The following is a 26,655-nucleotide window of genomic DNA, read 5'->3' on the forward strand; positions in this document are numbered from 1 at the left end:
TCATAAGATCACAGACATCCCAAAACACACCACTGTACGCAGTCCTGCCCACCAGAAAGACAAGATCCAGTCTCATCCACCAGAACACAGGCCCTAGTCCCCTCCACCAGGAAGCCTACACAACCCCCTAAACCAACCTTAGCCACTGGGGACAAACACCAAAAACAATGGGAAGTACGAACCTGCAGCCTGTGAAAAGGAGACCCCAAACACAGTAAGTTAAGCAAAATGAGAAGACAGAGAAACACACAGCAGATGAAGGGGCAAGGGAAAAAACCCACCAGATCAAACAAATGAAGAGGAAATAGGCAGTCTACCTGAAAAAGAATTCAGAGTAATGATAGTAAAGATGATCCAGAATCTTGGAAATAGAATGAAGGAAATACAAGAAATGTTTAACAAGGACATAGAAGGACTAAAGAGCAAACAAACAATGATGAACAACACAATAAATGAAATTTAAAACTCTCTAGAAGGAATCAATAGCAGGATAACTGAGGCAGAAGAACGGATAAGTGACCTGGAAGATAAAACAGTGGAAATAACTACCGCAGAGCAGAATAAAGAAAAAACAATGAAAAGAATTGAGGACAGTCTCAGAGACCTCTGGGACAACATTAAACGCACCAACATTTGAATTATAGGGGTCCCAGAAGAAGAAGAGAAGAAAAAAGGGACTGAGAAAATATTTGAAGAGATTATAGTTCAAAACTTCCCTAACATGGGAAGGGAAACAGTTAATCAAGTGCAGGAAGTGCAGATAGTCCCATACAGGATAAATCCAAAGAGAAACACGTCAAGACACATATTAATCAAATTATCAAAAATTAAATACAAAGAAAAAATATTAAAAGCAGCAAGGGAAAAACAACAAATAACATACAAGGGAATCCCCATAAGGTTAACAGCTGATCTTTCAGCAGAAACTCTGCAAGCCAGAAGGGAGTGGCAGGACATATTTAAAGTGATGAAAGGGAAAAACCTACAACAAAGATGACTCTACCCAGCAAGGATCTCATTCAGATTCGATGGAGAAATTAAAACCTTTACAGACAAGCAAAAGCTAAGAGAGTTCAGCACCACCAAAGCAGCGTTACAGCAAATGCTAAAGGAACTTCTCTAGGCAGGAAACACAAGAGAAGGAAAGACTTACAATAACAAACCCAAAACAATTAAGAAAATGGTAGTAGGAACATACATATCGATAATTACCTTAAATGTAAATGGATTAAACGCTCCAAAAGACATAGACTGGCGGAATGGATACAAAAACAAGACCTGTATATATGCTGTCTACAAGAGGCACACTTCAGACCTAGGGACACATACAGACTGAAAGTGAGCGGATGGAAAAAGGTACTCCATGCAAATGGAAATCAAAAGAAAGCTGGAGTAGCAATTCTATATCAGACAAAATAGACTTTAAAATAAAGACTATTACAAGAGACAAAGAAGGACACTACATAATGATCAAGGGATCAATTCAAGAAGAAGATACAACAATTGTTAATATTTATGCACCCAGCATAGGAACACCTCAATAAATAAGGCAAATGCTAACAGCCATAAAAGGGGAAATTGACAGTAACACAATCATAGTAGGGGACTTTAACACCCCACTTTCACCAATGGACAGATCATCCAAAATGAAAATAAATAAGGAAACACAAGCTTTAAATGATATATTAAACAAGATGAACTTAATTGATATTTATAGGACATTCCATCCAAAAACAACAGAATACACTTTCTTCTCAAGTGCTCATGGAACATTCTCCAGGAGAGATCATATCTTGGGTCACAAATCAAGCCTTGGTAAATCTAAGACCCTGAAATAGTATCAAGTATCTTTTCTGATCACAACGCTGTGAGATTAGATATCAATTACAGGAAAAAATCTGTAAAAAATACAAACACATGGAGGCTAAACAATACACTACTTGATAACGAAGAGATCCCTGAGGAAATCAAAGAGGAAATAAAAAATAACCTAGAAACAAATGACAATGAAAACAGGACGACCCAAAACCTATGGGATGCAGCAAAAGCAGTTCCAAGAGGGAAGTTCATAGCAATACAAACCTACATCAAGAAACAAGAAACATCTCAAATAAACAACCTAAACTTACACCTAAAGCAATCAGAGAAAGAAGAACAAAAAAACCCCAAAGTTAGCAGAAGGAAAGAAATCATAAAGATCAGATCAGAAATAAATGAAAAAGAAATGAAGGAAACAATAGCAAAGATCAATAAAACTAAAAGCTGGTTGTTTGAGAAGATAAACAAAATTGATAAACCATTAGTCAGACTCATCAAGAAAAAAAGGGAGAAGACTCAAATCAGTAGAATTAGAAATGCAAAAAGGAGAAGTAACAACTGAGACTGAGAAATACAAAGGATCATGAGAGATTACTACAAGCTACTATATGCCAATAAAATGGACAACCTGGAAGAAATGGACAAATTGTTAGAAAAGCACAACCTTCTGACATTGAACCAGGAAGAAATAGAAAATATAAACAGACCAATCACAAGCACTGAAATTGAGACTGTGATTAAAAATCTTCCAACAGGGCTTCCCTGGTGGTGCAGTGGTTGAGAATCCGCCTGCCAATGCAGGGGGACACGGGTTCGAGCCCTGGTCTGGGAAGATCCCACATGCCGCGGAGCAACCAGGCCCGTGAGCCACAACTACTGAGCCTGCGCGTCTGGAGCCTGTGCTCTGCAGCAAGAGAGGCCGCGATATTGAGAGGCCCACGCACTGCGATGAAGAGTGGCCCCCGCTTGCCGCAACTAGAGAAAGCCCTCGCACAGAAACAAAGACCCAACACAGCCAAAAATAAATAAATTAATTAATTAATTTAAAAAAAATCTTCCAACAAACAAAAGCCCAGGACCAGATGGCTTGTCAGGCGAATTCTATAAAACATTTACAGAAGAGCTAACACCTATCCTTCTCAAGCTGTTCTGAAATACAGCAGAGGGAGGAACACTCCCAAACTCATTCTATGAGGCCACCATCACCCTGATACCAAAACCAGACAAAGATGTCACAAAGAAAGAAAACTACAGACCAATATCACTGATGAACATAGATGCAAAAATCCTCAACAAAATACTAGCAAACAGAATCCAACAGCACATTAAAAGGGTCATACACCTTAATCAAGTGGGGTTTACCCCAGGAATGCAAGGATTCTTCAATATACGCAAATCAATCAATGTGATACACCATATTAACAAATTGAAGGATAAAGACCATATGATCATCTCAACAGATGCAGAAAAAGCTTTCAACAAATTTCAACACCCATTTATGAAAAAACCCTCCAGAAGGTAAGCATAGATGGAACTTACCTTAACATAATAAAGGCCATATATGACAAACCCACAGCCAACATCATTCTCAATGGTGAAAAACTGAAACCACTTCCACTAAGATCAGGAACAAGACAAGGTTGTCCACTCTCACCACTATTATTCAACATAGTTGTGGAAGTTTTAGCCACAGCAATCAGAGAAGAAAAAGAAATAAAAGGAATCCAAACCAGGAAAGAAGTAATGCTGTCACTGTTTGCAGATGACAAGACACTATACATAGAGAATCCTAAAGAGTCTACCAGCAAACTGCTAAAGCTAATCAATGAATTGGGTAAAGTTGCAGGATACAAAATTAATGCACAGAAATCTCTTGCATTCCTATACACTAATGATGAAAAATCTGAAAGAGAAATTAAGGAAACACTCCCATTTACCACTGCAACAAAGAGAATAAAATACCTAGGAATAAACCTACCTAAGGAGACAAAAGACCTGTATGCAGAAAACTATAAGACACTGATGGAATAAATTAAAGATGATACAAACAGATGGAGAGATATACCATGTTCCTGGATTGGAAGAATCAACATTGTGAAAATGACTATACTACCCAAAGCAATCTACAGATTCAGTGCAATCCCTATCAAACTACCAATGGCATTTTTCACAGAACTAGAACAAAAAATTTCACAATTTGTATGGAAACACAAAAGACCCTGAACAGCCCATGCAATCTTGAGAAAGAAAAACGGAGCTGGAGGAATCAGGCTTCCTGAGTTCAGACTATATTACAAAGCTTCAGTAAACAAGACAGTATGGTACTGGCACAAAAACAGAAATAGAGATCAATGGAACAGGATAGAAAGCCCAGAGATAAACCCACATACATATGTTTATCTTATTTTTGATAAATGAGGAAAGAATATACAATGGAGAAAAGACAGCCTCTTCAATAAGTGGTGCTGGGAAAACTGGACAGCTACATGTAAAAGAATGAAATTAGAACGTTCCCTAACACCATACACAAAAATAAACTTCAAGTGGATTAAAGACCTAAATGTAAGGCCAGACACTATAAAATTCTTAGAGGAAAACATAGGCAGAACACTCTATGACATAAATCACAGCAAGATCCTTTTTGACCCAGCTCCTAGAGAAATGGAAATAAAAACAAAAATAAACAAAGGAGACCTAATGAAACTTAGAAGCTTTTGCACAGCAAAGGAAACCATAAGCAAGACGAAAAAACAACCCTCAAATGGAAGAAAATATTTGTAAATGAAGCAACTGACAAAGGATTAATCCCCCAAATTTACAAGCAGCTCATGCAGCTCGATATCAAAAAAACAAACAACCCAATCCAAAAATGGGCAGAAGACCTAAATAGACACTTCTCCAAAGAAGATATACAGATTGCCAACAAACACATGAAAGGATGCTCAACATCACTAATCATTAGAGAAATGCAAATCAAAACTACAATGAGGTATCACCTCACATCAGTCAGAATGGCCATCGTCAAACAATCTACAAACAATAAATGCTGGAGAGGGTGTGGAGAAAAGGGAACCCTCTTGCACTGTTGGTAGGAACGTAAACTGATACAGGCACTATGGAGAACACTATGGAGGTTCCTTAAAAAACTAAAAATAGAACTACCATATGACCCAGCAATCCCACTATTGGGCATGAACCCTGAGAAAACCATAATTCAAAAAGAGTCATGTATCACAATGTTCATTGCAGCTCTATTTACAATAGCCGACATGGAAGCAGCCTACGTGTCCATCGACAGATGAATGGATAAAGAAGATGTGGCATGTGTATACAATGGAATATTACTCAGCCATAAAAAGAAACGAAATTGAGTTATTTGTAGTCAGGTGGATGGACACAGAGTCTGTCATACAGAGTGAAGTAAGTCAGAAAGAGAAAAACAAATACCATATGCTAACATATATATATGAAATCTAAAATAATAATAATAATAATGGTTCTGGAAAACCTAAGGGCAGGACAGGAATAAAGATGCAGACGTAGAGAATGGACTTGAGGACACGGGGAGGGGGAAGGGTAAGCTGGGACGAAGTGAGAGAGTGGTATGGACATACATACACTACCAAATGTAAAATAGATAGCTAGTGGCAAGAAGCCACATAGCACAGGGAGATCCGTTCGGTGCTTTGTGACCACCTGGAGGGGTGGGATAGGGATGGTGGGAGGGAGAGGCAAGAGGGAGGAGATATGGGGATATATGTATATGTATAGCTGATTCACTTTGTTATAAAGCAGAAAGTAACACACCGTTGTAAAACAATTATACTCCAATAAAGATGTTAAAAAAAAAATAAACAGTAAGGAGAAACCAGACCACAAATTCCACACTTTGCTTGTTAATGTGCTCAGCTACATATCCAAGAGTTCCATGCTTACAAGTTCTATTTTCCCCTCAGCAGTAGAATATTATTCAGCCAACTTTTCTACCAGTTTATGATAAAGATCACTTTTCTTCCAGTTTTTAACATTTCCTTCTGAAATCTTACCAGAATCACCTTAGACGTTCCTATTTCTTTCTAGTAACATCCTGTTCTTGACAATATATCTATTTTTTAAGATGAGAGCACCTTTGTCTTCTATCCTCTCACTTCCTTCTGAGCTTTCATTGGAATTTAGGCTTTTTTTTTTTATCACACACCTCAAAATTCTTCCAGCCTGTTCCCAATTACCCAACTCTAAATCACTTCCACAATTTTAAGTATCTATTAAAACAGTATCCTACTTCCTGGTACCAAAGTCTGTATTAGTTTCCTAGGGCTGCCATAACAAACTGCCATAAATTAGGTGGCTTAAAATCACAGAAATTAATTTTCTCATAGTTCTGGAGGCCCAAAGTCCAAAACTGAGGTGTTAGTAGGGCTGAACTTCCTTTGAAGGCTCTAGGGGAGAACTGTTCCTTGCATCTTTCCACCTCTGATGGCTCCTGATGTTCCCTGGCTTGTAGTAGCATAAGTGTAATCTCTGCTTCCGTCTTCACAAAGCCTTCTTTGTTGTATCTCTGTGTCTCAGATCTCTCTCTCCCTTCTCCTATAAGCAGACCAGTCACAGGATTTAGGGCCTATCCTAACCCCCAAATGATCTTACCTTAAGACCCTCAACTTAATTATATCTACAAAGACTCTTTCCAAATAAGGTCACTGTATTAGTTTGCTAGGTCTATCACAAGTAAGTACCACAACTGAGGGTTTAAACAACAGAAATTTACTCTTTCATAGTTTTGGAGGCTAGAGGTCAGATCAATGTTTCAGCAAGATTGGTTTCTTTTGAAGACTGTGAGGAAGAACCTATTCCATCCCTCTCCCCCAGCTTCTGTTTTTGCTGCCAATCTTTGGTGTTCCTTGGTCTGTAAAAGTATAAGTCTGATCTCAATCTTCATCTTCACATGGCATTCACTCTGTATGTATGTATCTGTGTTCAAATTTCCCTTTTTATAGGGACACCAGCCATATTGGGTTAGGGTCTACCCTAATTACCTCATTTTAACTAATTACATCTGCATCAAACTTATATTCAAATAAGCTCACATTCTAAGTTACTAGGGGTTAGGACTTCAACATAGGAGTTCTTGGGAACACAATTCAACTCAGAACAGTCACATTCATAAGTACCAGGAGTTAGACCGTGGACATAACCTTTTTTTGGGGGGTGGTACAAATATTTTGCCCAGTATAGTTGTTTGCTTTTTTTTTTCTTTCAACACTTTGAATATTTCATTCCACTCTTTTTGCTTGCATGGTTTCTGAGAAGTTAGCTGTAATTCTTATCCTTGTTCTTCTATAGCTGTTTTTCTCTCTGCTATTTTTCAGGATTTTCTATATCTTTGGTCTTCTGCATTTTGAATATTATGCCTGAGTATTTATTTTTTGGTATTTATCCTGCTTGATGTTCTCCTGCTTCAGTTTCGTGAATGTGTGGTTTGGTGCTTGTCATTAACTTTGGAAAATTCTCATGTATTATTACTTCAAATATTGTTTTTTGCTCTGTTCTCTTTCTCTTCTTGGTATTCCAATCACTTATCTGAAACACCACCTGAAATTGCCCCCAAATTCTTGGATGTGTTGTTCTGTGTTATTCATTCCTTTTTCTTTTTGCATTTCAGTTTGTGAAGTTTCTATTGACCTATATAAGCTTGCTGATTTTTTTCCTCAGCCATGTCCAATCTGCTGATGAGCCCATGAAAAGCATGCTTCATTTAGGTTACAGGTTTTTTTTGTTTCTAGCATTTACTTTTGATTCTTCTTAAGAGTTTCCATCTCTCTGTTTACATTACCAATCTGTTCTTGCATGTTTTCTACTTTACCCATTAAAGACTTTAACATATTAGTTATTTAAGAGAATTCCAATACCTTTGTCATATTTGAGCCTGGCTCTGATGAATTCTTTGTCTTTTCAGAGTTTTTTTTTTCCCCTAACATGCCCTGTAATTTTTTGTTGAAAGCTGAACATAATGTCATAGGATCTGAGGTAAACAGGCCTTTATCGTGAGATGTTATGTTAATCTAAGAGTCTGAGTGGGACTGTGTTTAATACCAGTTATAGTTGTAGGTGCCAGAGGCCTCGAATTCCTCCAATGTCCTTGTTTTTGTCTGCCCTGTTAAATAGTTCTCCTCAGAGAGACTATATATTTTGCAGCTGTAACCCACTGCTACTATACTAGAGTTCTGTTGGTGCTGTGGTAAAGAATGGGGGAGAGAAAGCATATCTACTATAGTAGCATAACCTACTATAATCTTACAATTAAATCTCAGTCTTTTGGTGGGTCTGTGTCCCTGGTCTGTGACTTTAACAAGTGTTTCTTATTTTCCACCCTCATTCTCTCTTAGGTGAGACAGAAAGGCTACAGAGGGCAGGAGTGGGAGAAATGCTCTTCTCTCAGGTGGAATAAGGCTCTGGTAAAGTTTTTTTTTCCCTGAGGAGTAAACCTTGTAATAGATAATGCTCTAGGCTTATTTCATAAAGGTTACCCTTCCCCTTCCATTCCAGAGCCACTCGGGATCCTTTCTCGCTCTTCATTCTGAGAACTTAGTTGGGTGCCTAGAGGTAAAGTCCACGGAAGTGTGAGGTGTGGGGCTCCCTTAGGCTGTAGTCCCCAGGAGTTTTTCACTCTCAGACTAGTCCACACTCAGCCTCAAGCAATTCATCAAAATTACCATTTAAGTGTTCCTACCAGTTAGTTTATGATTGCTATGGTTTCTGCTCCAGGTAAGCAGATCTTGGCTGTGACTCTTTGGATTTGCCTGTCTCTCCATATTTCGGGTTGGCGGTTTTCTCTGCAACCTCAATTATCTGATGGGTTCATGAAAAGGCACTGATTTTCAGTTTGTTCACCTTTTTCTCGCTGTAAGGACAGAAGTGACAACTTCCAAGCTCTTTACATGTTGGAGCTGAAACCAGAATCCCCCTAATGTCTTTAATAGTATGATGATTTTTTTTTTGTAACTTATATATGTAGTTATTGCAGTGAGAATATTGATCGGCCAACTATCTACTATATGCTACCTAGTAGCGGAAGACTGCCACCTCTCTCCATTGCCCTTATATAAGCTGTTCTCAACCAGTACCCTAGAGAGTTAAACACTATAGAAAATGATTTAAATAATTATTTTCTAAATTCTGCCAAGGCTGTTACATAGCTAGTACCATTCTAGATGCATAGAAGTTAGTTTATTACATAAAATGGATGCCTTAGCCATTTTACCCCTTAATATTTCAATGTGTATTTCCTAGAATAAGTATATTTTCTTACATAACTGCAAAATATCACACTCAGGAAATTCAACATTGATACAATATTTTAATATAATCTAGCATCAATAGTCCAGTTTTGTCAATTGTCCCCATATGTTCCCTCCAAAAGAACTGTGATCTGGATCATATATTCATTCAGTTGTCATATATCTTAGTCTCTCTTTCAATCTGAAACAGTTCTTCAGGCTTTCTTGGCTTTTATTACATTGGCTTATTTTTTTTTTTGAAGTATACAGGCCAGTTTTCATTTCTTAATAGCATGTTTCTGATTTTGGCTTTGATGTTTCCTCATGATTAAATTCAGGTTATGTATGTCTGGTCAGAATACTACATAGTGATATTGTATCCTTCTAATAGGCTACATTAGTTTCCTTCTTTTTTTTTCTTATTGTTCAAGTTTTTAAACATACGCAAAAGCAGGGAGAATAATATAGTGATCCCTTATGTACCTACCTCTCCAAATTAACCTTTTACTGCTCTCACTTCATCCATCCTCTTCTCCCTTTCTTTCCTTCACTTCATTGCTTTGCTCTGATATTTGCAAGCAAACTCTTAACATTATGTCATGTTACCCATTTCACTACTGAATGTATCTCTTAAAAATAAGGCCTTTTCCTCACATAACCACAATATCATTATCACACCAACAAAATTATCTATTATTCCTGAACATCATCTAATCATCAGCTGTGGTCAATTTTTCCCAATGATCTCAAAAACGTCTTTTCAGGGTTCTTGTTCAAATCAAGACCCAAACCAAGTCCACACACTGTCTTTGGTTGCTGTGTTTCTTCACATCAGTGTCACTCAGGGCCTTGGTGGGTCTCAGGAGTGCTGACTCCTCCCCTGTCCTGCCGCTGCTCCAGCCCAGCCTGTCTGGCGCTGCCCTCTACTACCTCCTGCTGAGTCCAGGGCAAACTCACACAACTAAGGCCCTCTCCTCCAGCCCCTGCACAGCATGGCCTGTGCCACAGGGACCCTGGGACCCGGAGGTCACTGTTCTCAGCTGTTCCCTTCTCTGAACAGACATAGGCTATGTTAGTTTTGATCACTCAGGCAAGATTATTGTCTGGTTCTCTACCATATAGTTAAGACAATATCAATATCCTGCTCCTCATCAAACTTCTCCTCAATCCTGACCCCAGACTTTTCATGCATTGATGATTCTTACCCAGTCAATCTTTACTATGATTATTGCAATGATTCTCTAATTTGACTGCTCACTCCACATTTATTAATCTGTATCCTACTCTATGCAAAAGTCTTCCCTTTCCCCTTTTAATCTCTCTCTCTCTCTATCATCAGGAAACATTCATGGCTACCTATCTTTTCACTGGGTTCATTACTGTCCTTAGCTATTTCGATGCTCAAAGAGCCCCAGATTTGGCCAGTGGAAGCCTCTTCAAACAAGCTCTTGGGTTGTTTTTTTTTTGACATGCCCCCTTCATTTTTTTAAACACTTCCTTGCCTTCTGGTAACAATAAGATGTTCCAGGCCCATTTTATAGCCCCTCTTCCCCAACCCTGGAGATCAGCCACTTCTCCAAAGATCTATATTTCCTTTCAGTAAGGAATAGTATTAGAAAACAAGAATGAGTGCCACGTGTTCTCACTGCTATCACAGTAAGTTTGAGTCTAGACTTGTCATATCCAATTTGGTAGCCATTATCCAAATGTGGCCATTTAAATCAAAATTAATAAAAATAAAAATTCAGTTCCTCAGCTGCACTAGTCACATTTCATGTGCTCAATAGTTACATGTATTTAGTAGCTACCACAGATATTTATAGGGCATTTCCATCATTACAGAAAGTTCTATTAGACATTACTGTTCTAGACCCTTTCACAAAGCAAATCAAGGAAACACACACACACACACACACACACACACACAAATTCTCACTCTCCATTGCCTTTTAAATATCTTTCTACATTCCACTACAATAATTCTTTCACTATTAATTATTTATTGAGCATATACTATTGGACAGTTACTGTTCAAGACCCTGTAGGTTCAGAAATATACAGTTCCTGTTCTCAAAAAACTTACAATGTAATGAGAAGACAGAAAAATAAATGGAAGATTATTATAAAATAATGGATTATTATTATAACACAGGGTGCTACATCATTATATACCCCCATAGTGGGAATATCAAGGAAGGCTTCCTGAGAGAAATGACATTTATTAAATTTAGAAAGGTAAATAACTATTACCCCGGAAATTTGGGGGATAAGTTGGGAGTGGAGCCATTTGCTGTTCTCCATCATTTTTTCCACCTCTGTTACAATGACTAAAGTGCTCTTTTTTTATCTCTCCCTAAACCCTTTCAATATTCTGTTTATCTTTCAAAACCCATCTTTTATGGTGCATTTCTTAATGCCTCTAACCAGACAAAGCCCCTTCCCCAATTCCCAAATATACAGTCTTTACTGATTTCAAGCACATAAAAGATTTGGTTTAGCCACTGTGGAAAACAGTATGGAGGTTCCTCAGAAAACCAAAAATAGAATTACCATATGATCCAGTAATCCCACTCATGGGCATATATCCAGACAAAGCTATAATTCAAAAAGATACATGCACCCTTGTGTTCACAGCAGCGCTATTCACAATAGCCAAGACATGGAAACAACCTAAATATCTGTCAACAGATGAATGGATAAAGAAGATGTGGTACATATATACAATGGAATACTACTCAGCCATAAAAAAGAATGAAATAATGCCATTTGCAGCAACATGGATGCAACTAGAGATAATCATACTAAGTGAAGTAAGTCAGAAAGAGAAAGACAAGTACCATATGATATCACTTACATGTGGAATCTAAAATATGACACAAATGAACCTATCTATGAAAACAGAAATGGAATCATGGACATAGAGAATAGACTGGTGGTTGCCAAGGGGGAGGGGGTTGGGAGAGGGATGGAGTGGGAGGTTGGGGTTAGCAGATGTAAGCTATTATATAGAGAACGGATAAACAACAAGGTCCTAGTACATAGCACAGAGAACTATATTTAATATCTTATGACAACCATAATGGAAAAGAATATTTTAAAAAAGAATGTATATATATGTATAACTGAATCACTTTGCTGTACAGCAGAAATTAACACAATACTGTAGATCAACTTCAATAAAAATATTGATTAAAAAAAGATTTGGTTTATTTTTGTTGTTATCAATGTACTAATGGATAAGGACATGGGCTTTGGAATCAGACTTACTGTTTACTAGCTGTATGACCTTGGGAAATTTACTTAATCTCCCTAAACTTCAATTTCTGCATCTAAAGGTGGGATTGATAATGCCTCATAGTTTTACATTTGAGGACTAAATAAAATAATGTACTGAAAATGCTTAGCATTATGACTGGAATATGATAAATTATATGGTCTATTAGTAACAATGTTAGACTTGTTTCTTCCTTTGTTTGCTGAAAGTTTTAAATTTGTTCACACTTTTCCAGGCCAATCTTTATATTATCAAGGCATATGCAGTTCTTTAGTAATATTGAGCAAATCCCCTAAATTATTCAGATAGATTCCTTCCAGTCAGAATATTAAGGCATATTCATATGTGAAATATTTTTGATAGACAATTCTATTTATAACTATGAAATTATGAAATCATTTTCAAATATATTATTTCTCTATTGCTTGTAGCAACTTTAAATAAAAATTATTAAATAAAATATAATTTCTTATATAAAAACTTAAAATAAAATATTTTCCTATTAGGTTAATTAAATATGTAAAATTTCTTAAAATTCTGAAATAAAACTTTCTTAAAAATTTCGAGTTGGGAAAGCATACTACTAATACCTGAACTACTAAATGGCAAAAATCAATCTATTAATAAAAATTAGTGTGTCAGAATTCACGTTCCTATTTATAAAAGGATCCTATAAAACCAAATTTGAAATTGGTTCCTAATGAAACAAAGCATCTTGATTTTTTATAGAAATATATTTAAAAATAGTTAATGTAGTAATTATCAAAAACAATATTAAATCAAGGATAATTTCTTTCCTTTGACATATTATTTAAAATATAATAGAAAAAAAGCACGTTATACCATGAGAACTAGAGATAACTTATTTTGCCCTCCATCACAGCTTATTTAGATATGCACTGAAAGATGTAAACCTAACATGTTGTTAACAAATGAAAAATATGCTTTTCAAAATGAACACTTTTAATGAAGCATATTTTATTTGCAAAAAGGGTAACCATGGTCATCTAAAACTTCATTGCTTATATGAAAAAGGAGCGCTCACCAGGTTTAACAAATACCAAACATAAAAGGGAGAGCAATGTCATTTCCTCCAAAATAACTGACAGCCCTGCAGATTGTTACTTTTTTCTTTATTAAGAAAAAGGCAAATATATAATACACTTGTGTTTTCCTTGTTACCCTTACCAGTAAAATTTTAAAATCAACTTGATATGTACATTTCTTTCAAACTAGTTTAAGCATAATAGTGATTTAAAAAAATGGAAATGTGAGAAGTTTCAGAATACACTGCTATGTTTAAAAAATTATTAAATCCCACTTATTCTAAACAACTGTGTACAATTCATATCCTCTCACTTGTGAAATATATTGACAGTAAAATCTTTGTTCATGTTTTCCCAAAGGCGACCTTACCTGCGGAGTGCAGTAAAAAGTAGGGCTCAATCTGTAGAGTTTTCGTTTGTGGAAACTCTGAAGTGGCCTTGTTCGAGCTGCTGTACTCATGATAGTCAAGGATGGAGATTTCAGTCTTGTCCTGTCTTTTCTCCTTTTCTTACTGTGCTTCTGGTTAAGTAACCAGCTACTGGAGGAAGAGAGCTCATCTAAATTCTCTGAAGCACTGATATGCCATGAAATAAATGGGGAGTGGAGGGAATAAAACAAAACAAACAAACAAAAAAGACAAAGAAAACTAAATGTAAATCACCTTGATCTATTATGACAGAAGAGTATTAATTTTAGCCAATTTTGTGGTAACAATCGATGAATGAATTAATATTAATCGGAAATTACATTTCAAGTTGTGAATACAGAATTTCTATTTTCTCCTGCAAAACAAATATCCCATAGGTTAGAGATGCTTACGTGAGTTCACTAGTACAATGTAAATGTTCACTGTAAATCAATAATTCATGAATATTACACAGTGTTGAAACTATTTACATCAAATTCTTTTTGAATAAGGGTGAAATTATACAGGATTACAGGTTTTAAAAGGGCTAAAATCTCATCACTACATCATTAGCTGCTCTTACATAAGCATTACATATCGTTTCAGTGAATTTTGAAACAAAGATGCAATCCGACTACATTTTAAGAATCTTTTTAAACTTCTGACGACACAGAAGCCACAAACTATAAAATATTAAAACAGATCACACAAACTACACATGAAATAAGCATAATTTTATAATCATTCTTCATATTAATTTTTAAACATTTATTTAAATATTTTAAAACATCAGAACATCAGGAAGAAGTTAATGCTTGTCACCACATAAATTTAACTTCATTTATACCAGTATATTATATATAAAATATTCGGCATTTTGGGCACTATAATATACCAGTTTCAACCTTATTTATATAAGACGAAAGCTAGTCAACTTAGCATTCTAAGATCAACAAGTGAAACTGCTGTACGTGATATTGCTAATCAACATATGAATTCTAAATGTGCTATTTGGTTCAAGTAGAATCAGTGTTTAATGGTAAACATAAGATATGGTTTTTCTATAGCAGTATCATTGGTTTTGAATATTTACGGCTGCTATAAGATATTCTATTATCCTGTAGATAAAGCAAGTAATTCAAGAACACTTTACATAGTAATAAGAAACCAGAAATAAAGGTACCCGAATGGCTTATGTTGGTGAAACCAAAATAAAATATGGAATTTGGTGACTACATATAAATAAAATTGAGTATGTACTACTGGCCAGACCAGTACAGGGAAATTGGTCTGGCCCCTGCCGCTGGCTCTCCTGCTGCATCGGGCATCACACTCCGTCTGGTTCCCTGTGTTCCAGCGGCACTGCCTCCTTTCATTTCAAATAACTCGCACTCACTACTCACTATTATATATAATTTCTGCTTCCTGGAATTTTCTCACATCCTCCCTCACTTACATAATTTCCAATAATCATCTGGCTCTCGTTCAAAAGTCATTTCCTCAGTTAAGTCTTTGAGCCCTTGCGTAGCCCCTCCAAAGACTAAGTCAAATTCCCTTATGGGCTCTGATAGTACCATTCACCTTTTCTTCATAGTATTTTTCATGGTGATAAGTTTACATTTATTTGTATTATTATCTGATTAATGTCCTTCTCCTTTTCTAAGACTGTAAGTAGTACAAAGACTGTGTCTGTTTTGTTTAACTTTGTATCAGAAGTTCCTGATATTGTACCTTGCATACAGCAAATGTTCAATAAATATTTATTGAATGAATGGAGAAATATAAACATATATATTTGCAGATTTACCCACTCCAGCTCAGTGCTTTGCACAGTGCATGTGTGACACCACATACTACACCTAAATAGTTTAGTGAATGAGTAAACATGGAACATTCTAGTTTAAGACCCAAAAGAAGCTCTAAACAGAAGGCTACAAGAGACCTTTTAGAAAAATAAGTTACATATTTACACTGCCTTGAGTTCCATTCTAAATCTCTAACTTTGGTTTACAAAAGTTAGTTTCTGATAGTAAGATATGATGTACCTTATTTTACCTCATAGAATTTTTAGAATTTATCTCTAGAATTTTTAGTAAATTTTTCAAGTATTTCATAACCTTTTGCCTAAGCCAAATTATTTTCTTAGAAGGACTGGAATAACCATTATAATGCTCTGCTCAAATGCTTTTAGTAAATAAGAAACTTTGGGTCCTGGTTCTAAATTTAGGATGCTAAAACCATAAAAACGTAGACAAGGCTTCATGAAATTGTTTTTATCTTTTAATTTCAAGGAGCAGCAGCAGAGAATAATTATTCAACACAGAATTTTAAATTACTGTTTTAGTACTGTTTTCAACATTTCCTCCACATTCGTTTATTCTTATACTAAACACACTTAAGGAAAAGCAGAAATCAACAACGGAGAAGAGAATTAGAATGTGTATTATCTAAGAACTTATGATAGCCCCCCAGTTCCCAATCTACTCATATACACAAATACCCACGCCTGTCATACGGGGCTGAACAGTGTCCTCACAATATTTACAGCTACCAGGAACCTCAGATTGTGACCTTACTTGGAAATACAGTCTTTGCAGATGTAATTAGGTAAAATGAGGTCATATACTGGATTAGGGTGGGTCCTATATCCAATCACTGATGTCCTTATAAGAAGAGACACAGAATTAAGGAAGAGATCCACCCAGGGAATAATGCCATGTGAAGACAGAGGAGAGAAGCCAAAAACGCCAAGGACTGCCAGGAACTGCCAGAAGCCAGGAAAAGGCAAGGATGGATTCTTCCCAGAAACCTTCAGAGAGAGCATGGCCCTGCCTGACACCTTGATTTTAAGAACATCTAGCCTCCAGAACTGTGAAAGAATAAATATCTGTTATATTAAGCCACACACTTAGTGGTGATTTGTTATAACACCCCTACGAAACTGATATATTCATAAAAGTACACACCTAAGAATCACTATTTTTGCGTAACTTATAATGTCTATTTCAAGTCTACTTTGATCTTTTGGAGTTCTTTGATGACTTCAACCTATAGCAGCTAAGGTAGGTGCAACCTTTTCCAAACTTTCCCTGATGCCCAAAGTCCTGCCAATAGTTGAATTTAATACCTTTCTTTCCCTTGATAATGTTTGGAGAAATGAATGCATCATATACTCAGATATATTCAAAGATATTTTAAAGAAATTATATAAAATTGGACTTTATATAAACTTACTAAAATGGCCCACTAGGGGCATTACTCGTCCTCCACATGCCAAAAACAAACATCTCTCTCAAATGGCCAATGGACCAAGATCCAGGCATTATCTGCTACATATAGAGAAAACAGTGCATTGACCAGCCCATTTCCCCTACTCTAGGAATTAAGTAGGAAAACTAGACCCCTTACTCAAAAATACGAGTCTCTTCAACTGTAGCAACAAGAAAATGTGTTGGAGTACACTGTAAAATGGCATTCTAAATTAGATATGGCCCCTAAAAAAATTAAGGTACTTACCTGTTCTAAAAAATTAAGGTACTTCTTAATGCAGCCATTAAAATGGAAAAAAAAATATTTTAAGTATAGAAAGCTTCAGATATACTTTGAAATAAGATATAAAACTGCTTCCAGTAGATCTCAACTATGAAAATAATGTAAAAAATGATAGGAAGGAAATATACTTTGAGCAATATAAGTGATTTCCACTTTCTTCTTAGTATTTTATGAATTTTTAACTTTTCATACAATGAACTTATATAATTTTATAAGAAGAAAACAAAAATGTCATCCAAAATTACAGTCTTTTTTTTTGGCATTAGGAATTTCTAATATTTACATTTTAAAATGTAACATGACAACCAAATGTAATATGGATTTTGTTTGGGTCCTGATTCTAACAAATTATCCTAACAAAATTCTAACAAACAAATTTGTTAGAATAACAAATTATTCTAACAAAATCATAAAAAGATGATTTCGAGACAACTGGGAAAATATGAATATAGAGAATTTCATGATAGTGATAAATTATGACTAATATTATAAGAATAATTTTAAAAAGCAGATGATAACAACATGGTGGGTATGTTGAAAAAAAGCTTATCAGAGAAATATACAGAAGTATTTACAGTTAAAATAACAATCAATAGAATTTATTTTTTAAAAGCATAGGAAAAAAATGTGTCAGGAAGGGAAATAGCTGAAATGAGTAGCAAAATCTTGACAACTGTTAAAGCTGGGAATAAGTTGATTCACTTTGCTATGCTTTCTATATGTTAAAGCTTTTCATAATAAAGGTTGAGAGAAAAAGAGACCGACTATTGCAGTGTTATCTGCCATTCTTATCTCTGGCTCTTAATTTCAAGTGGGACTCGAAATTATAAAGTATAAAGGCAAAGGGACGAGGAAGCCAATATGATAGCTATATTTTTCTGAGTATTGTGACATAAAATTTGTCAAACATTTCTAGCTAATCTATAGTTTGGGAGTACAGTTCAGATTCTTCAATATAATCTGTGAGCTGTTTTTCTGACATATAAGATACAGTTTGAAATTGAGACTATTTTACTAATTATTATTTTTCATTTTAAAGGAAAGTTTGCAAATAGAAAAAAGTTGAAGAAAATAAAAGCTAAAATATTTTTCAAAATCTCATCATCTAAACATAAATATAGCTTTAATAAAAAATTTAATTTTTATCCTTCAAATCTTTTTTTTTTCCTATGAAATCATACTGTACAATGATTTTGGTATCCTGATTTTTCCACCTAACATTCCAAAGGAAGTATGTTCCTATATGACTACATCCCTTCTATACACATAATTTTTTAATAGTTATATGATATGCCTTCCAGTGGTTGTATCACAATTTATTTAAAAATTTCTTATAACATTAAGTTTTAGACTTATATTAATAGATGTTAAAAGGGAAAAGTAAGGTTTTTACAAAAGAAAATAATTCCTACTGGTATTATTTTAAAAACACAGCAGGAGAAGTTTTAGTTCCTTATTGATGTTGTACATCTAACTAATACAATAGTTAATGACACTCATAGAAACCCAAAATTATGTTGAAAACTTCAGCCTGGAATTTGCTGCTTAAAATGTTTTCTCGTAACTGAGAAGTGACTCTTGAAAATATTATGAGGGTAAAAGAATTACATTATACGTTATTAGTTTACCAGTTTAGCGGCAGTTTTTCAATTGTGATGCCCAATTAGAAAGAATCGTTGCATTTCGTGAGATAATTATCATCAGTGGAATTAAATAGCATGACAATGATTAATTGGAATTTAATTTCATATCATATTCTGGGACTCATTAAAGCAAAAACAAACAACAACAAAAATCTAGCCATTATTTCAAGTAGAAATTCACTTTCCCAGAGATAATACCCCATGGGGTAAATAAGGATGTATTTATTTTAGAGTATGAGATCTAAAAACCAATAACTGTCTCTATGACGGTAAAATGTAATGCTTCATTTGTTTGAAGACTCAATCTTTTCAGCTGCTCAGTTCCTGGTGATTCATCTTAAACCCTGCTGCCAAGATTAATAAAGCTAAGAAAACAATTCTGAGTTCTGGGAGATACTGCTATTAAATAAGAGATGGGGGTTAGGAATCAATGAATAAAAAGTGGACAAAACAGCTGCCCTGAAAAATAATTAACCAAGTGAATTTACTTTAGACATTGAAAGAAAAAGATCATTAGGATATTATAAAAATTACCTTAAATATTTTTTAAAAATTATATCAAGCATTAAGTTCTACATGGTCCACTAAAAATTAATACATAGAATAGGTAACCAAACTTTAAAAATTCAAAATTTAAATTTCTTCCAACCTAACTATATACAAAACTTATGATATAATGTGATATAAAGCTAGAATGAGAATGCTTTATTAGAAGCACTTATGAGTTTACTTATCTGGTAAGTCCAAATATACAGAATACAGCTGAAATTGCAAAACCCTTCTAAATAACCAAAAAAGATCTTAGTAAGTCCATGTATGAAAGCTCACTCCTGTTACTGTTAAGAGAGGGGCCTTCTCTCTTACTACAGAATGTCTCTTATTATAGTACAGGTACTTGTACCACTCTAACTTTGGTTATCTGATTTTCTAGGCCAGAGTTAAATTTGATGAGAGGAAGCAGAATTGCAGGAGACAGCCATGAGACCAACAACTGAAATACTAATCTGACTATGGGAGAGAAAAAGCAAATAAGTACAAAATATTTTTTTTGGAATGCTGATTACCTGAAAGAAATCTTAAAAGTCATTCCATTCATTCAAAAAATATTTATTCATGTCCATGTTATGACTCACTGATCTAGATGTTAGGAATATAGCAGTTAATAAGACAGACCAAAAAAATTCCTACTCTCATGGAGCTTACATTCTCATCCAGGAAGACAGATAATAAACAAGTAAAAAAAATAACAAAATCGTATCACACTTGTCATCTCATTTGATCCTCACAACAACCCAGGAAGCGAGCTAGTCTCATTTCAACTGTGATTTAGAAAGTTGCCTAAAATCACAATGCTACCAAGTTGCAGAGTTAGGACTGATCTCAGACCCATCTGATTCCAAAACAATTTTAACAATGCAGTGAGTTTCCTTCATAGCATTTGATCAGGATTTTAAATTTCACATTTATTTGTGTGATTATTCGGTTGATGTCATTTTTACCCAATTAGACTCTATACCATAAGGTCAGAGATCACACCTGGTTTTGTTCAACATCATATCCCTATCCAATCCAAAGCCTGGCACACTGCCATCACTCAGTAGGTATTTGTTGACTATTAAGTGAATTCTTTTATAGATAAACAATTATTAATCTCAATAGCCTCTGAGGATGTGGTCATAGTGATGAGCTTGAGTTATCAAAGAAAAACTTAATTAAGTTCAGTATCATCCGAGAAAGGCAATGTGTAATAAATTTTACTTAAACAATTCTTCCCAAATGGCTTATTTGAAAGTTTTTGACATTTGAATAGAATTATCATTCCTCCTACTGTCGTGGGTACTTCTTTCCATAATAACTTCTAGATTATCCTTTAAAGTTACTAAGATATGTTGAGTATAGTAATTTCTCTTTATTCACTAAATCTCTAGATTTAAGCTAACATAAAACATCAAAAGCAAAGCACAATAGTGATGTTGCAAAAAGATATACATTTTAGACTGTATTGAGACCTTTTTGCTTTTATTTTTAACTTGTTTGAAAAAATGGAATTCCTTACAAATAAGCATTTAGTTGAAGAATATTAGCATTAGAAACTACTTTAGAAAATATTTGTATTCCAGTAAATTTAAGATTAAAAAAAAGTGAGATGTAAAGAGATTAACTGACTTGCCCAAGGTCACAAAATGTCAAAACAAAAAGTACATGTAAAAAGGGTATACTTCCAAAATCTCAAGTAACCCACAAACCACTAAATTAAAAACCACTATAATTAAGAATTAACAAAAGTTAAAACCTTCTGGAGGGGAAGAAGGAGATTAAATGTCCCAAGATGGTCTTTTGAGAAGGTATGCTTTAGTGTAATGAGAATAAAATCCAACAGTGTGTTTACCTGGGTTTAAGAGTACTTGGTTTAATTACAGAGTCCCAAACAAATTAGGTAGGCCAAAAACAAGTCAGCAACTTTTTATCTTCCCAAGAGATATGATGGAAAAATAGGTGGTACCTCAGTGACTCCTAGTACCTATGTGACAGGTGTCTTCAGTAGTAGCTGGCCTATAAGGCTCTACATATGCCCTCAAATACTGATCGTAACTCAGGCCACTTTGAAGTACTTCTTTAAAAGAGTAAGAATAGTTCTAAATCAATGACTAGTACCCTGCCCAGGATTTGAAAGAAATATATCCACAATTTTAATATATATTATATACTGTCTCCCAGTAGCTGGTATGTTTACTGCAAGACATACTTAAAACTCTTAGTTGATGACCTGTTGAGTGATATACTACATTTTAGTAGATAAAACATGTGCCATTTAAGATGACAGAATTGTAGAAACTGGGTTAGAGTGTAGACTTAATGATTGTCAAATGTTGGTTAAGGTTTTACAAAATTTTTAGAAGCAAGAGAATATCAATATTTAGATACCATAATGAAACCAGTAACTGGATCAGTCTTTACCACCAAATTTTAAGGTAACATTGAAATGAGATTTAATTCTCTTTGTTTCACTTTCAACGAATTAAATATCACATTCCTACTTCTACCTTAAAATTTTGGTATTTTATGGTTAGAATTTTAACAATGTGGGACTAAACATTGTATTTTCTATTTATCCTTTTTGAAGTGTACAATTTTTACCTTATTTTAGCTCTTTTATTGTAAAATATAAGATACCTATAGTTAAGTACATAAAACATTTATCTTTTGAGAAGGCATGTGTAACTTGTAAATATGAAGCAATACCTCACCTACTCCTCCACTGTCCCATAATTACCACTCAGGTCAAGAAAAGGAACATTATCAGCACCTAAGAAACCCCTGCCGCATGTGGACCTCTCCATCATACTTAATGTAGAAACATCAAAAGTTAAATCAGTACAGATCTTTCTCAACTTACGATGGGGTTACATCCTGATAAACCATTGTAAATTGAAAATATTTTAAGTCAAAAATGCATATAATCCCAAACATCATAGCTTAGCCTAGATTACCTTAAACATGCTCAGGATACTGATATTAGCCTACAGTGAGGTAAAATCACCTAACACAAAGCCTATTTTATAATAAAATGTTGAATACCTCACGTAATTTATTGAATACTGTACTGAAAGTGAAAAACGGAACAGTTGCACAGGTGCAGAAAGTAAGCATATTGGCTGTTTACCCTCATGATTCTGCGGCTGCCTGGGAGCTGCAGCTTGTTGCCACTGCCCCGCATCACAAGAGATTATCATGCCACATATCACTAGACCAGGAAAAGATCCAAATTCAAAATTTGACATACAGTTTCTACTGAACGCATATCACTTTCGCACAATCATAAAGTTGAAAAACTGTTAAGTCTGACCATTGTGAGTCAAGGAACTTCTGTACTTTTACCAGCCTCCTGAGAACAATTTAAATCCATTTACCTTCCTCCTGACCTATATGCTGTTGTTGCCATGGAATTTTTTTAACCCTACTAGACATATTTTCTACTGTTTGTTCACATATAACCATATAGTTATTACCATTTTATTTGTTCTTCATCCCTTCTTGCATCTCTCAAAAGGATCATCACTTTCCACTGCCTGAAACACTCCCTTTATGGTTATCATTAATTAGAGTCTACTGGTGACAAACTCTCAGTTTTGCTTTGTCTGAAAACATTTGTGTTTCAAGGTCAGACTTGAAAGATATTTCCTCTGGGTATAGAATTTCTAGATAGACAGTTATTTTCTTTCAACACAATGAAGATATCATTTCACTGTACTCTGGCTCCTAATATTACTCTGGAGAAGTCAGCTGTCAGCTGAACTCTGGCTTCAATTAAGGTAATGTCTTCCTCCTTTCCTGCCCCGACTGTTGCTTTTAGATATTCCATTTGTTTCTGTTTTTGTTTTTTTCCCCACATTTCCTCTCTATTTCTAGGGGTATATTTCTTTTTATTCATCCTGCTCAGGAATCTGTGTTTGACTTCCTGAATTTGATGTCTTTCATCAGATCAGGTAACTTTTCATCCAATACCTCCTCAACTATTGCTTCTGCTCCAGTCTCTATCTCATCTTCCAGGGCTCTAATTAAGTCTCATATTAGACCTGCTCAATATATTCTCCACATTTTTTTTTTTTTTTTTGGCTGCACCTGGTGGCATGTGGGATTTTCGTTCCCCGACCAGGAATTGAACCCATGCCCCCTGCAGTGGAAGCATGGAGTCTTAACCACGGGACCGCCAGGGAAGTCCATGTTCTCCACATTTTTAAATGACTCTTGTATTTTCCATTGTTTTGTCTCTTTTCCTACATTCTGGAACTTTTCTTCTATCTTTTACATTACGAATTCTGTCTCCAATTGTGTCCACAGTGCTGCCAAACTCACTTGGTTTTTAATTTCAGTATTTTTCAGAAGTTTTATTTGGACCTTTTTCAAATGTGCTAGTCACTTTTATTGATTCTTCCCTGCAGGTATTTTTAAGCCTCTTTTATTTCTAAAATCAGAATAAGCACTGTTTTTTAAATAATCAGCATTTGATAATTCGGATATCTGAAAACTTTATGATCTGTTTTTGCTGTTATTTTCTCCTTATTCTTACTGTCATTGCCCTGTGTCCTCATGTTTGATTATATTTGACTGTGTGCTGATCACTGCTCTTGAAAAATTATTCATGAGGATTTCCTGGGCCTAAGAAAGAAGGTGCCTTCCTCTAGAGAGAATCTGCATTTGCCTCTGCCATCTATCTTGCAGTGTCATCCATTCTAGAACCATTTTAAACTAGGCATTCCTTGGATGACTCTTTGATGCAAATTTGGACTGAAAATCCATGTCAAAGTCCCCACCATGGTCACACTATCTCAAAGTAGGTTTGCTTTTTTTATTGTATCTTCTGCTGTGCTCAGCACCAATGCAACTCTCCCCATGGTGCCCCAGGAATGGGAAAAGGGAAACAGTTTTTTTTTTAATTGAAGTATAGTTGATTTACAATGTTGTGTTAGTTTCTGGTGTACAGCAAAGGATATGAAAAAGAATATGCATATATAATCTTTTCCATATTCTTTTCTATTATGGTTTATTACAGGATATTGAATATAGTTCCCTGGGCTATACAGTAGGATCTTGTTGTTTATCTATTTTATATATAGTAGTTTGTATCTACTAATCCCAAACTCCTAATTTAGCTCTTTCCCACCCCTTTCCCCTTTGGTAACCATAAGTTTGTTTTCTGTGTTTGTGAGTCTGCTTCTGTTTTGTAAATAAGTTCATTTGTATCATATTTTAGATCCCACATAAAAGTGATGACATATGGTATTTGTCTTTCTGTCTGACTTACTTCACTTAGTATAATAATCTCTAGGTCCATCCATGTTGCCGTAAATAGCATTATTTCATTCTTTAATGGCTGAGTAGCATTCCACTGTGTGTGTATATATATATATACATACAACATCTTCTTTATCCATTCGTCTATTTTTTTTTTAACATCTCTATTGGAGTATAATTGCTTTACAATGGTGTGTTAGTTTCTGCTTTATAACAAAGTGAATCAGTTATACATATACACATGTCCCCATATCTCTTCCCTTTTGTGTCTCCCTCCTTCCCACTCTCCCTATCCCACCCCTCTAGGTGGTCACAAAGCACCGAGCTGATCTCCCTGTGCTATGCGGCTGCTTCCCACTAGCTATCTATTTTACGTTTGGTAGTGTATATATGTCCATGCCACTCTTTTTGTCCCAGCTTACCCTTCACCCTCCCCGTATCCCAAGTCCATTCTCTAGTAGGTCTGTGTCTTGATTCCCATCTTGCCCCTAGGTTCTTCATGACCATTTTTTTTTTTTTTTTAGATTCCATATATATGTGTTAGCATACGGTATTTGTTTTTCTCTTTCTGACTTACTTCACTCTGTATGACAGACTCTAGGTTCATCCACCTCACCACAAATAACTCAATTTCATTTCTTTTTATGGCTGAGTAATATTCCATTGTATACACATGCCACATCTTCTTTATCCGTTCATCTGTTGGTGGACACTTAGGTTGCTTCCGTGTCCTGGCTGTTGTAAACATATCCATTCGTCTACTGATGGGCATTTAAGTTGCTTCCACGTTTTGGCTTCTATTTGTATTACATGTATTGTAAATAGTGCTGCTGTGAATGCTGGGGTGCATGAATCTTTTCAGATTAGGGTTTTTCTCTGGATATGTGCCCAGGAGTGGGATTGCTGGATTATATGGCAACTCTATTTTTAGTTTTTTAAGGAACCTCCATACTGTTTTCCATAGTGGCTGCACCAGTTTATATTCCCACCAACAGTGTAGGAGGGTTCGGGAAAGGAAATCAGTTTTCTTTCTTATTTACATTTACTGTGAAGGTGTAGCTCCTGGAGGAAGGGGATCTCAGCTAAATACAGGCAGGATTTCATTTTATCGCCCTACTATAGGCAAGGCCATGGGCTTTGATTTATCATCCGCTAACCCCACAAGCTATTAAAACTTCACTTGATTTTCCTGGATTTGGCTCTGATTTTTCTCTTTCCCCAGAAAGCTATCAAAACCTCAACTTAATTTTGACAGAATTTGCCCTCAGACAAAGTAGATTGCTGTGCTTTGTTTACTTTTCTGGGTTCTTGCTTTTTTTTAGCTTTTGGCTTAGAAATATCATTAACGACATTCAATAATTTCTCATTTTCTAAGTAAACAATTAAAAATCTCTTATTCAATCCCCCAATTCCCCTTCTGGGTACATACCCCAAAAATAAAAAGCTGTAACTCCAACAAATATTTGTATACCCACGTTCATAGAAGCATTATTCACACTAGCCAAAAGGTGGAGGAAGCAACCCAAATGTTCATACAAGGATCAATGGATAAACAAAATTGGTCCAAATAAAATAGCAACTCAGGGCCTGGGCGCTGTGGGGGAATCTGTTCTTAGGGACTGGCTGCCTCTGCCGAGCTGAGTCTAGTGCTAACTTTCCCCTCCCTCCCTACCAGGTTCTGAGTAGTGCCTGAGACCTGCTCCACGGGGCTTAGGCATGGGACTGCGGATGCAGAAGTGGTCTGCCCTTTTCTGTTTTCACTGAACAGCTTGTTCTAAGGGAGAAGGAAGTGGGAGTGATCTAGATTGGGTGAGGGAGATGGGGGGGGGGTCAGGGAGGCAAGTG

General features: G+C 35.5%; 1 protein-coding gene across 5 annotated transcripts in view; it reads right to left on the reverse strand.

The window, feature by feature from the left end:
• The window catches only part of KANSL1L (KAT8 regulatory NSL complex subunit 1 like), a 155,073-nt gene that overhangs the window by 49,655 nt on the left and 78,763 nt on the right, over nucleotides 1-26,655 (reverse strand). For 4 of the 5 annotated variants that reach the window (XM_059928604.1, XM_059928601.1, XM_059928603.1 and 1 more), the window contains exon 6: nucleotides 13,783-13,987. In XM_059928604.1, coding sequence (XP_059784587.1) covers nucleotides 13,783-13,987 — 205 coding nt within the window. The remainder of the gene's footprint in view (nucleotides 1-13,782; nucleotides 13,988-26,655) is intronic. The other variant, XM_059928605.1, reaches the window with a different exon arrangement.

Source organism: Balaenoptera ricei, chromosome 7, assembly GCF_028023285.1.
Source record: "Balaenoptera ricei isolate mBalRic1 chromosome 7, mBalRic1.hap2, whole genome shotgun sequence".
In the NCBI taxonomy this organism is placed as follows: Eukaryota; Metazoa; Chordata; class Mammalia; order Artiodactyla; family Balaenopteridae; genus Balaenoptera; species Balaenoptera ricei.